Here is a 13,988-nt window from a genome sequence, read left to right as displayed (position 1 = left end):
ATCATCCTTGAGATGTTTCTACAATTTGATTGGATTCCACCTGTGGTAAATTCAATTGATGGGACATGATTTGGAAAGGCACACATTAGTCTATATAAGGTCCCACAGTTGATGGTTTATGCTCTGACATACAAAGGTTGAAGGAATTGTCCTTAGAGCTCCGAGACAGGATTGTGTCGAGGCACAGATCTGAGGAAGGGTACCAAAAAATGTCTGCAGCATTCAAGGTCCCACGAACACAGTGGCCTCCATCATTCTTAAATGGAAGAAGTTTGGAACCACCAAGACTCTTCCTAGAGCTGGACGCCCGACCAAACTGAGCAATCAGGGGAGAAGGACCTTGGTCAGGGAGGTAACCAAGAACCTGATGGTCACTAACAGAGCTCCAGAGTTCCTCTGTGGAGATTACTCTGCAGCACTCCACCAATCAGGTCTTTATGGTAGAGTGGCCAGATAGAAGCTACTCCTCTGTAAAAGGCACAACAGCCTGCTTGGAATTTGCCAACAGGTACCTAATAGACCATAATAAACAAGATTCTCTGGTCTTATAAATCCTAGATTGAACTTTTCGGCCTGAATAAGCTTAACTTCTGGTGGAAACCTGGTACCATCCCTACGGTGAAGCACGGTGGTGGCAGCAACATGCTGTAGGGATGTTTTTCAGCGGCAGGGAGAATAAGGATTGAGGGAAAGATGAACAGAGCAAAGTACAGAGAGATCCTTGATGAAAACCTGCTCGAGCACTCAGGGCCAGACTGGCAAAAATAAATATCCAAATGTGGACCCCAAGTGTTTGAGATGCCACCAGAGTCCAGTGACTGTGAGATACATGTTTTGGTCATGACAATCTTTGAGTGGCTTCTGTGACCCCATTTTTGAGGCACTCTCACATATGTGTAATACAACTGGTAGCCCCAACCCGTTCACTGCCATTTTTGGGGTACTTCCCCTAGACCAGAATGCTACAATGCATCAGGCGAATGCGAGAGCATTTTCCGCCGCCTTGTCCTCATTCACTGGAAGTCTGCAAAGCCGCCCTCCTTTATGCAGTGGGCTAAGGAGGTGATGTCATCTATGCCTCTGCAGAAGGTTAGGTACACTGTGCCTGGGTCCCGACAAAAGTTCAACTTAACCTGGTCTCCATTAATACAATACGTGGAGAGCCTGTCTTTTACTTAGTGTAACTTGCATATTTTGGTAACAAGTCATATCTGCTCTAGTGGCCATTTGTGCTGGTAAGAATTTTTACTGGACTTTTTCCATTGTTTTTGTTTCTATTACTGTTTTTCTGTTTGTTTTTGTCCTATTTAATTGACTTGAATACTATATACTTGTAAGATGCCTTGGTGGATTGAAGGGAGGTAGGGTGGACTGGAGGGAGGGAAGGATGGGTGGGAGAATGAGAGTTTGGGGTTGTACCGTTTTTGTTCTCATATTTGAAAATCTCTAAATAAAGTAAAGAGCGTGCTTTTAAAGACTGGGGCGAAGGTTCACCTTCCAATAGGACAACGACCCTAAGCACGAAGCCAAGACAACGCAGGAGTGGCTTTGGGACAAGTCTCTGAATGTCCTTGAGTGGCCCAGCCAGATCCTGGACTTGAACCTGATCGAACATCGCTGGAGACCTGAAAATAGCTGTGCAGTGACGCTCTCCATCCAACCTGATAGAGCTTGAGAGGATCCGCAGAGAAGAATGGGAGAAACTCCCCAGATACAGGTGTGCCAAGCTTGTATCGTCATACCCAGAAGACTCGATGCTGTAATCGCTGCCAAAGGTAATTTAACACTTAGTTCGTTTTTTTCTTCTTCATAAATTTGCAAAAATATTCAAAAAAACTGTTTTTGCTTTGTCATTATGGGGTATTATGTTTAGACTGCTGAGGGAAAACATTATTTTCATCAATTTTAGAATAAGGCTGTAACGTAACAAAATGTGGAAAAAGTCAAGGGGTCTGAATACTTTCTGAATGCACCGTATACCCCATTTACTGAAGTGTTTTCTTTATTTTGGCAGGAAATTAATCCTGCTATGGAAATGTGAATTTTGTCTCATCGCTACAGGTATAGGTTAATGTCCGTACGAAGGTCGAAAGCCCCATTTTTGAGGCACTCTCACATATGTGTCATACAACTGTTAGCCCCAACCCGTTCACTGCCATTTTTGGGGTACTTCCCCTGTTGTCCAGGCCAGCACTGTTTCTTAACACAGAGCGCATCCAACCCGGAAGCCAGCCGCACCAATGCTCCCGCCAACCTTGGTTAGCGTGCACTGCCCGCCATAGGAGTCGCTGGTGCGCGATGAGACAAGGATATCCCTACCAGCCAAACCCTCACTAACCCGGACGACTCTAGGCCAATTGTGCTTCTGGGTGCGAACCCAGAGTCTCTAATGGCACAGCTAGCTCTGCAGTGCTCTAGACCACTGCGCCAACCGGGAGGCCCCAATTAATGGTAATTTTTGTAGCGATTGCTAGAAATAAAAGTGTAAATGGAAATTACATACTTCAAAAGCCTGTTTTTACTCTGGTGTCATGGAAAGGTCAATAATGTGCTACCTTTTCTGGAATTGGCAAGGCTCCAATGTATTTCAGCAATACGATGAAGGTACAGTAAAACATGATGGCTACAAAGATCAAATTAGAGTTTTATTAAGCTCTTTTACTGTGATTAAACAAACAATACATGTTTAAAACAGACTTTCATATCAAACATTTTTGTAGGCAAAAAAACTAAAACAGAAAACCGTCTCCAAAAAATGACAAAAATAGTATATTCTTTATTGTTGTCCAGGCCATCTTGGTCTGTGAAAGCACAGAAACATCGGTGTTAGACATGGCATGGCCGTACTGGCATCCATTATCAACTGTAGCAGGTTTGTTCTCAACTTGAAAACACACCATTTTGTTTCCTCCTGGATTAGGGGACCCCACTGGATCATCTGAAAGAAACAACTTTTTAGGGTATTCATGTTTAAACACAATTTCCTACTTGATAGGTTAATGTCCAAACAATGAACGTGGGGGACACCATTAACTAACACCAACCGAAAAGGGGGAGTTAAATCATTGGCTGACATAAGAGGAAATTCACTCATCACTAAGCTAATACTTTATGATCACATGGGATTCAATCAGAGGCTGAATTCACAGTAAGCCGTCTACAACCAGGGAATATATAAACATACACACACACACACAGTACTGTATTATCAGAGGGGAGAAAAAAGAGAAGATGTTTTCATAGTAGCGAGAGTTTCCACTCAGTGCATAAATAACTAGTCTCCACTAATAGAGCTAAGGCTGAGAGCCTCTTAAACAAGATTACTGCAGCCTTCAGTGGACACTAATGTTGATTCATATTCATTTACGATGTCCGCCACACTCCTCTCTCGACTGAGGTAAAATCGATACATCCATAGAGAAACACAAACAGTACAGATTGAGATACGGAAAATGATTTCTCTGTCCTCAGTCAGTGGATTATGTATCTGTCAGATAACTGGCTGGCTGCTGTGATGTTCGTGTCGGACAGCATTGGCTGATTTCACTGGCGCACACTCGCACAGACGCCGATCAAATATGAAATGTTCGCATGTAATTACTGTAAAAGCCCTAGAGGGCACAGAGACTGATGCCTGCACTTACCGTCCAATCAGACAAGGCCATTCAGACAAGTATCTAGCACACACACTAAACAATATACGCACACAGATGCATACACACACAGAGCAGTACTTCAAAACCTCTGACCACGTGAAGGGAACTTTGACCAGGAACATTGGCTACATGCACTTGACATGATGCTGTTGGGATAGATAGCACTGGGCAGCTGGGAGATTGGAGGTCAACCAGGTCAAACAGCCTCCATGGTCAGAATTACTCTACTGTATGGTAAACACACTCATCATCTAACTACACCTCTAATGCCACTGTATATTAGGCAATAGGAAAACAATGACAGAAGTTTACAGCGCAAATTTGCAAACCTCTCAATAATTTTACATATGAAGCCTCTGATGTGCTCCTGTTTACTTGCATCTCATTGCACAATAAATAAGCTGCCAGCCACAGCGAGACTATGGTGATTACACTTTCCAAATCAGCCTCTAAAATGTCTGTTTACCGCTCTCCCGGTCTAATCTGTGTGGTGGGTCGTTTTTACCTGTCACTCCACCACTCTACCCTCACCTGGCACCCATGCCTCTGTCACCCCCCTCAAAAATAGTTTTTTTGTGTGAAGACAATCAATTCCAATTCTCCAGGGATGAACGGGTTGTAAAGCAAGCAAGTCCTTTCAGGGCTTATAGCTCTAAATACTACATAGAATGTCTTTGGGTAAATTAACATAGGTTGACCCCCCCACACATCACTTCAGCACGTTGACTGCATTACAGTCTCAGACGGCTTGTAGACGAGCCAGTGAGTTGTAAAGGCCGGACCGACAAAAGCAGCGAGAACAATGCCAATCATCCCTCCGTAAAAAGAGAGGTAGAGAGAAACAGAATGGTTCTTTTTATCTGGATTCCTCAAACAGCTGCCATCCCCGCGAGTGTCTGTGTGACTGGCCTGCTCCCTCTGCCAGGGCGATGCACTGACGGCGAGAAAAGAGAGCGAAGACAGTGCTGCACTCGGAGTTGTCATTGTTGAGCACAACGTGACACGGGAGTATGAGTCAGTGCTGCACAGCTACAACACCAAGTAGACGGTCCTTGACATGTTCAAATGAGTCAATTGTGGGAAGGAGAGAGGGTACTGTGCTGAAAACCTCTTCAGCTTAACCTCTTTAGCTACAAATCACATCAGTGCAGAGTTTTAGCTCCATGACAGGCTGCGTCGCAAAATCTATAATGCATTGCCAAGTGAGTCATCAAAACGTATCAGCTATTCCACATATATATACCTATGATTTACATTTCACACACGCACTGTGCCTCCCTGAACCGGGAAAACATACATCAGTATGAAGGACAAGCGGTAGAAAAACATCCAGAAGCCCAATACAAATGTAACTCCCTCTCTCTAGTCTTGCCCACCTCTAATAACACTGTCATCCATCTCTAATATTAGCTGCCCTGAACACAGTGTGTGTGACCAATCATATCATAGCGGGCCTGGGAGGAGAATTTCACTGTTACAGTGGGAAGCGAGGACTCTTGGTCACATGTTGTGAACCCAACATTCCCCAACCACTTCAGTGTCTGATTGGCAGGGCCAGCGGGCCTGCAACATTTCCATCCATCGCCGGGCACACCAGAGGGGACAGGGTGACAGTGACATTCTCCATGGCGGTGACCATTGATGGTAATCTGATGACAGCCACATGCCAAAGAAAAGATGCCACTACACAAGACCAGCACCCCTCTATTCAATATACCCTCATTCCTGCAATGTCTTAGGCTTACATCCAAATGTCTATTAATTAATAATGGCCAGTGAATTCCTTGATGAAGGAGAGGGCTACAAAACCAAAACGAAGGCTGCTCCACGTCAAAGATGGTATGCTAATTAGCAGCTAGCAAAGCCCCCATCACTGTCTAAACATAGCCCAGAGCTTCCTTACCTTTCTCCATGCTGCGTTAAAATGATTACATTTATTACATTAACAGGCCTGCTAACGCCATAGACAAAACCCCTCAGCACCTCTTTTCTCTGGACTAATGACTCAAATACTTTTAATCAAAGGTTGACTCATTAAATACATCAACATTTAGTCCAGAGGTCTAATTGTTGGGCCTTTTAAACAGTAGGCTAATCGTAAATGAAATCTCTGTTTAATAAGCACACAGCCAGACACAAAGGCAAGAGGAAAATAGCCAGAGGCTGTCATCATTAAAACAACACAGGCGATCAATTAGTGCTCATCATCAGTAGGATGCCAAAAAAAAGAAAGGGACTACATTAGATACAGATTTTAGAATTGCCAAGTTTATTTCCCATTTTCCATGTATAAAATATACACATTTATAGGAATAGGGGGTTCCAGCAGTATGGATTTTAAAAAGCAGCATACATTTTTTCCTAATATTTCAGTTCATTGTATGCAATCAAGAGAGGATACTTTTATCAACGACCTGTCCAAGTCTTGCCTAGAGTCAGCTACTGATTACAGTATTTAAAAAAAAAACTTTCTTTACTAAGAAAATACACGAGTTTTGAGAAACAGAGGACATGTTTCTTATCATAATTGCTAAAGCTTGGAAAATATGATATCTTAAAACTTCAAATGAAAGCATAGAACTTTTCCCTGATTCAAAGTGCAAACAACAAGGCTTCATTACTATTTTATAGAGCAAAGCAAAGTCCAGATGGATGAACATAAATCTACACTAGAGTTACAGTCCACAGTGGATAACAGATATATACAAACAGTATTCTATGTCATATGAATACAGGTGTTATTCCAAGAAAGTTCATGATACATTTATTATTGAATTATGACCAAAACCTTTTATTTGATTTTGCTACATTAGGTGCCCTTAGAGATGTTTCCTAGTCGATGATAAACTTAATAAATAATTACTGTACTGATTTAAAAAAAATTGATACACAAAATGCCAATTAATTAATCCAACTACACATTCCACATTTTAGTTGGCCACTAACGTACTTCACGTAAGCTTATGCGATGGTCTGTAAGGTCAGTTCCATACTATACAACTAGTTTTGACCTGTCATCTCAACCATCCCACCCACCCTCTCCATCCACCCTTCCCCCTTTAAGAGACGTCTACTCAGAGAGCTTGATTGCAGAGAGCAGTGTTGACTGGCCACACACAGCATGGGTGCACTTGCCAATGGGGGGGGGGGGGGGGGTCTACAAAAACTAGCTTCTCCAACCCGAACTGGCTCCAAACATTTGAGAAGATCTGGGGGATAAAAATGAAGACAAACCAACATATATATAAAAAGAGGTTGATGAAAATGGGAGGCTGGTTGGGAAGCTAGCTACCTTTGTGAAGGTTTGGACTTTCCCCTTAGCCCCTGCCTGGCCCCGACTGATCAATATGAGGAGTACTAGTGCTTTCTGACAATACTGTGAGGGATGTACGTAAGTATTGTATACCAAGGTTATTGTAGTTTTGAGATTTTTTATTTAAGTGATAACGCCCTCAAAGCCGGTGTTTGGAGGATATATTAGCATGGGTGTTAGGCTCTAAACACCGGCTTCGAGGGCATTATCACTTTTATACAACGGTTACCAACATATTCAAATAATGATTGACATATTTTCATTAAAAACGTTAGTCCCGACACAAATTGTTCAGAGGAGCTAGCCAACAACACAGCTAACACAATCACTTCAAATATTGAAGCTGTAAAGACTGCAAAAATAAATGATGCCAGCTGATTCATGATTTCGAGTGACTGAGAAACGCTGCCTGCCTGTCTTGTCCCGACCCATTCATTACTATGGGAAAGCTGGAGATTGAATTTGAATATGGAAAACAATGTCGCAAATGTCGGAGACACAAGGTTTATACAAATCTCCGCTGTTGAAACCGAAATGTTAGTCTAAAAGAAATGTGAGATAATGTCTAGATGCTTTTTATAGTGGAGATCAAGTTTATAAATGGTCTGGATGGGCTGATGAGACAGTGGATTGCGCAGTCAAATGGAACAGAGTAAATAGGCATTTTAACGTCATAGATTTAGCCGGTGGTAACTTGTAGAATAGACACTGGCTGGAATGTGGTTTTAACCAACCAGCATTAGACACACCCAATATATTTTTTTGTTCGTATTAGTTTTTAGTTGTGTATTTGAAATTCAGGTAGATATCAGACTTGATTTACTAGTTTTTATTTAATTAGAGTTTAATACAATTATTTATATTAGTTTTTATATTATTTTAGTTTTAGGGACAGAAACTAGCCTATGTGCGGCAGGCTAAGAGCCATTTATGTGTTATAGGCCAATAGTCAGCTTTTTTTGGGATGTCACTGTTTGCCACTGGGGGTGGATGGTCTGGTCATGGGTTTGGTTAGGTTTAAATCAATCTTAATGTGACTTGGATTTAAAAGGATAATCGTCGGTGTCTGTTTCTGTTCTTTTCACGCAAACTGCTCAAGTTGGTTGTCCTGACTTGCAGCTACTAACAGCTGTTGGCATTCTAACCTTGTCTTTAGCCTGAAATTCTGTTGGTGCTGTTCAGATGAACTTTGAGGTTCGTTGGGTTTTTCCCTTTGATCTCTGTTCCACACAGGCTGCCATCTTCTGACACAACAATCCAGTTGCTTTTGTCCTTTCCAGCAATATACTCCAAACAATCCTATACGGGGCTTTACCTTTTGCTGCCGCCAATGTACAAGCCTATCGTTTATGTTCATGCTCCGCACTCGCCCTTGGATTTCTTCCGTTAGCTCCTGATACACAAGTTAGGCCTATTTGAAACAATGCCATCTACTGGCAGCATTTAACTGCCAGATAAAACTTTTAAAAAATGGATTATAATTTTATTGCAGTCAAAGGTAAGTCTCAGGATAGTTCATCACTAAATTGTTTTTCCAATGTTTGTTTTAATATTTGTTTCAGTTTTCATTTACTATAATAACCTTGCTATTTTGTGTGTATACACACAAAATATAAGGAGGGAGTCCTGGACGGAACACATATCCACACCTACTACAGTAGAGGGAAGACGTAGGCGTAAATATAGGGGTGGAACAGAAAATAATAGAGGGGGTTTAGAGAGGGGTATAGACCTGAGTAGAGAGGGGTGTAGACCTGAGTAGAGAGGGGTGTAGACCTGAGTAGAGAGGGGTGTAGACCTGAGTAGAGAGGGGTGTAGACCTGAGTAGAGAGGGGTGTAGACCTGAGTAGAGAGGGGTGTAGACCTGAGTAGAGAGGGGTATAGACCTGAGAGGAGACGGGTATAGACCTGAGTAGAGAGGGGTATAGACCTGAGTAGAGAGGGGTGTAGACCTGAGTAGAGAGGGGTGTAGACCTGAGTAGAGAGGGGTGTAGACCTGAGTAGAGAGGGGTATAGACCTGAGTAGAGAGGGGTATAGACCTGAGTAGAGAGGGGTATAGACCTGAGTAGAGAGGGGTATAGACCTGAGTAGAGAGGGGTGTAGACCTGAGTAGAGAGGGGTGTAGAACTGAGTAGAGAGGGGTATAGACCCGAGTAGAGAGGGGTATAGACCTGAGTAGAGAGGGGTATAGACCTGAGTAGAGAGGGGTATAGACCTGAGTAGAGAGGGGTATAGACCTGAGTAGAGAGGGGAATAGACCTGAGTAGAGAGGGGTGTAGAACTGAGTAGAGGGGTGTAGAACTGAGTAGAGAGGGGTGTAGAACTGAGTAGAGAGGGGTGTAGAACTGAGTAGAGAGGGGTGTAGAACTGAGTAGAGAGGGGTGTAGAACTGAGTAGAGAGGGGTGTAGAACTGAGTAGAGAGGGGTGTAGAACTGAGTAGAGAGGGGTGTAGAACTGAGTAGAGAGGGGTGTAGAACTGAGTAGAGAGGGAGGTAGAACTGAGTAGAGAGGGAGGTAGAACTGAGTAGAGAGGGAGGTAGAACTGAGTAGAGAGGGAGTTTAGAACTGAGGGAAGTGGAGAGAAGAAAAATAGGAATGGGACTAGAAGAAAAGAGAACGAGAGGGAAGAGAGGAAAGCAGGAATGATGAGATGGACTTCAGACATGAGATCTGTCCAGATAAAGTCAACACCGTTAAGCAGATACATGAAGAGTGGTATCAGTTTCTATGGAAACGGAGGAGAGAATGAAATGCACTAAAATTAAGAAGTACATTTCGCTGTAGTTGTTATGTACTATACGTTCTGTCTACATGAAAATGCTTTGCCGCTCATAAAAATGTATTCAGAATGATATTTAAGAACTTACTAAATAATATGCACCAAAGTCAAGTGACTCGAAAGGTCATGTTTACTTGTGTTGAAGTGTATTAATATAAACCTTGTTTCTTTAAACATACATTCTATTTTGAACAAATTAAACTATACTGAACGAAATATAAACGCAACATACAAAGTGTTGGTCCCATGAGCTGAACTAAAAGATCCCAGACATTTTCCATATGCACAAAAAGCTTATTTTGTGCACACATTTGTTTACATCCCTTATAGTGAGCATTTCTCTTTTTCCAAGATACCCCTGACAGGTGTGGCATTTCAAGAAGCTGATTAAACAGCATGATCCTTACACAAGTGTACCTTGTGCTGGGGACAATAAAAGGCCACTAAAATGTGCAGTTGTCACCATAGATGTACATAGCCCATCTATAATTTAGCCCAAACAACTACCTCTTTCCCTACTGTATTTATTTAATTTTATTTATTTATTTAGCTCCTTTGCACCCCATTATTTTTTATTTCTACTTTGCACATTCTACCACTGCAAATCTACCATTCCAGTGTTTTACTTGCTATATTGTATTTACTTTGCCACCATGGCCTTTTTTTGCCTTTACCTCCCTTATGTCACCTCATTTGCTAACATCCTATATAGACTTGTTTCTACTGTATTATTGACTGTATGTTTGTTTTACTCCATGTGTAACTCTGTGTTGTTGTATGTGTCGAACTGCTTTGCTTCATCTTGGCCAGGTCGCAATTGTAAATGAGAACTTGTTCTCAACTTGCCTACCTGGTTAAATAAAGGTGAAATAAAAATAAATAAAATAGTCTCTAGGGAGCGTGCAATTAGCATGGAGACTACAGGAATATTCACCAGAGCTGTTGCCAGATAATTAAATGTTAATTTCTCTACCATAAGCCGCCTCCATCATTTTAGAGAATTAGGCAGTACGTCCAACTGGTCTCACAACCGCAAACCACGTATAACCACACCAGCCCAGAACCTCCACACCCGGCTTCTTCAACTGCGGGATCATCTGAGACCAGCCATCCGGACAGCTAATGAAACTAAGGAGTATTTCTGTCTGTAATAAAGCTCTTTTGTGAGAGAAAAACAAATTCTGATTGGCTGCGCCCCTGCCCAGTCATGTGAAATCCATAGATTAGGGCTAAATGAATTTAATTTAATTGACTGATTTCCTTATATGCACTGAAATCATTGAAAGTGTTGCATGTTGCGTTTATTTTTTTGTTCAGTATAAAACATAAACAGATATCCCTTCTCAGAGCATGTTGGCACAGCATTTTGCTTTCATCAATAATAATAAATGGGTATGATGAGAGAAAGAGGACGAGGAAGAAAGGGACAAAGAGGAGAGTGAGTGAGGAGAGTGGAGAAGGAAGAGGAAGATGGGGGAGATGGAGGGAGCAAAATGGGGAGGAATAAAGAGGGGAGAGAAAGGAATAGAAGAAGACGAGAACAGGAAGAAGAGCAGGAGGGGGAGAGGGTGAAGCAGAACATAGGGAGAGAGAGGAGCTTATCTAACAAAGCCCGGGCTGCGTCGCCACTCTCCTGAGCACTTCAGATCGCATTCCACTAAAATGCACCTTGGGGGAAGAGGCTATGTGACACAGCAGCACAGGGAGAGGAGGAAGGGGAGGAAGAGGAGGAAAAGGAGGGCAGAGAAAAATAGGGGAGCGGGAGAGAGGGAGGAGGTAGAGTGTAGATAGTGGTAGATGAGGTAGGGGGAAAAGGAGAGCAATTAGGGGGTAGTGGGGGCGAGTGTCTGGGGTAAGGGTACAGAGATCAGTGGTTTGAGGGAGGAGAAGGGCGAGGGTTGAAAAAGGTACAGGAGGGAGAAGAGAAAGGAGTGAGGAAGACTAGATGGGGAGAAAAGAGTGGAGGGGGGATGGTGGGGAAGGAGGGAGTAGGAAAGCCAGCTGTGACTTCATGCTGCCCTTCAGATTCTCAGAAGTGTGCTGTGGTCACACACTTTTCCTCCACACACTACTGACAGAGACACACATGCGAGTGTGTGTGTGTAGGGAGGGTTCAAACACTTAGACAAATGTATACACTCAAGCACAAAGATAGACACACTCTTATGTGAACACAACAAATGAGCGCACACTACCGAAACACGTACCCCCACACAGAAGAGCCCAACGATGAGTGATACTTACTGATTGGACCCAAATCCACCAGCAGACCCAAAGCCTGCAAGAAAACCAACAAACACAATTAACCATGTAGATGAAGACGTATCAGTGGAAAAAATTAAAACACCTCCGTATAATGTAGACTGAATCAGAGAGAAAACTACTACTATTTCCACCGTATTACCTCTGGTACAGAGCCAGTCAACCACATAAGACAAAACACAAACCACAATAATATGACTTGTTCTAGACCTAACGATCGGACATACGCAAACAGTACCATCCAGGGCTCCAGAGCAGGAGTGGAGGGAGACAGAGGGAAAAATAAGAGGGAGGCTGGACGATTTGAATAGTAAAAAGTGTGTGTGTGTGTGTAAGTGTGTGTGTGTGTGTAAGTGTGTGTGTGTGAGAGAGTGACATTTTGAGAGCAAGACACAAAGCAAGAGGGAGAGAGGGCAAGCATGTGAGGGAGTAGAGGAATGAGAGAGAAATACAGTGAGAGAACAAGAAGAAAAAGAGAGAACGAGAGAGTGAAACTAAGATGTTAAAAGTGGTCTTCCCACCCTCCTCTTCCCGTTTTGAGAAAACTGGGCCATATACAAACATTATTCTGACAGAAAGTAGCTTGCGTGGCGGCATGCGGCCATAGCAGGTATTTGGGTTAATAGGAAGCCGCTGGTGGGATTCCACCATCCCCACGGCTATCCTAGCATTAGCCTAGCACTGCATCTTGTGGCCATGTTGTACTGCACAGCAGACAGAGTGCTGGGGGATAGCATTAGCCACTAGGCTAACTGACTGCTATTTATCCAGCCACTAATGAGTTGAGCTAACCAGTGGCTCTACTTCAGGGGAATATTGGAAGAGACTCATTGGCAGGACTTCAAACGAAGACTTGAGCTCTTTTGTTTGTTCCTTGTTAGCATGGCTGGGAGAGTGGGGAGGAGACCGCAAGGGCAGATAAGACTAAGCCGGGTGTTGGAATCATTTCATATGCTTTGTACAGTTTTAGTCACTAGAAGAGGGAGGGAAGGGAACATGTCAATGAAGACTTGGAGTGCATCCTCTAGAGTGGCATCCTCTGCACTGATCTGAAAGAACTGAATGGGTGAGATAGTAGTACACACCTCCTCCTCCCTGCTGTCCGAACGCAGAGAAGCCGCTGAGCTGAGGAGCTCCGAACCCTGACCCCTGCTGCTGCTGGGCCAGGTTACCAAAGGACGGGGCACTCTGGTTGGCCAGTGCACCAAACGACGGTGTGCTTTGTTGAGTGGAGGCAAAGCTGTGAGGGGAGAGAGAAACAAACGACTAAAAATAGATTCAGATTTAATAGATCTAACAGTAACCTAATCAAAATTCAGGAAGATGTGTTGCTTAGAAAAACCATTGGTACAATTGATTTATTACATTATTGACACACAAACTGGGAAATATACTGGTCAGTTTCCATCCACCCTAAATACTACATCAGTCCTGAACCCCCTGACGCCATACAGAGGGAGGTCGAATTACTATGACCTGAGCTCCTCTCTCCTCCAGGTTACAGACTGTCTAGTATAGTCACTGTAGCACACTGCCCCAGTCCCTCTACTCTGCTCACATTACCATTCTAACCCAGAGGACAGGTTCCTAAAATATGCAGAGAAACAGCCTTGCCTGGAAAAATATCAGAGCCCATTACATCAAAGCATATTGCAATAATAGTTTATTTGAATTACAATGGAATAAGTCGCTGACGCTCCCACGGCACTTCCGTTACTGATCTGGGATCTGTATGTGGAGGCTGGGTCACTGTCAGGGAGAGGAGTGTGTTTTAATGTTTTATTCAGTTTAAATGTGTAGTAGAACAGTCTAAATGAAAGCTAGATGTCTTCTGTAGCTCAGTTGGTAGAGCATGGCTCTTGCAATGGCAGGATAGCTGGTTTGATTCCCGGGGCCGCCCATATGTAGAATGTATGCACGCATGACTAAGTCGTTTCGGATAAAAGCGTCTGATAAATGGCATATCTTAAATTATT

At 43.1% G+C, this 13,988-nt stretch overlaps 1 protein-coding gene across 10 annotated transcripts in view; it reads right to left on the bottom strand.

The window, feature by feature from the left end:
• Window positions 1-2,632: 2,632 nt before the first annotated feature.
• The window catches only part of nup214 (nucleoporin 214), an 80,608-nt gene continuing 69,252 nt past the window's right edge, over window positions 2,633-13,988 (bottom strand). Inside the window, exons 34-38 of one of the 10 annotated variants that reach the window (XR_005051716.1) lie at window positions 13,098-13,252; window positions 11,995-12,028; window positions 4,162-6,865; window positions 2,898-2,938; window positions 2,633-2,801 (exon numbers count right to left, since the gene is read on the bottom strand). Coding sequence is in view for 5 of the 10 variants with exons in the window: in XM_021602472.2 (XP_021458147.2) it covers window positions 2,777-2,801; window positions 11,995-12,028; window positions 13,098-13,252 (214 nt within the window). In the remaining 5 variants the exon portion in view is untranslated. Of the gene's footprint in view, window positions 2,939-4,161; window positions 6,866-11,957; window positions 12,029-13,097; window positions 13,253-13,988 lie in introns of all 10 variants that reach the window. The other 9 variants (XR_005051718.1, XR_005051715.1, XR_005051719.1 and 6 more) reach the window with 9 other exon arrangements.

The sequence above is a fragment of the Oncorhynchus mykiss genome, chromosome 5, assembly GCF_013265735.2.
Source record: "Oncorhynchus mykiss isolate Arlee chromosome 5, USDA_OmykA_1.1, whole genome shotgun sequence".
NCBI classification, from domain to species: Eukaryota; Metazoa; Chordata; class Actinopteri; order Salmoniformes; family Salmonidae; genus Oncorhynchus; species Oncorhynchus mykiss.
This window is presented reverse-complemented; position numbering and strand designations above follow the sequence as displayed.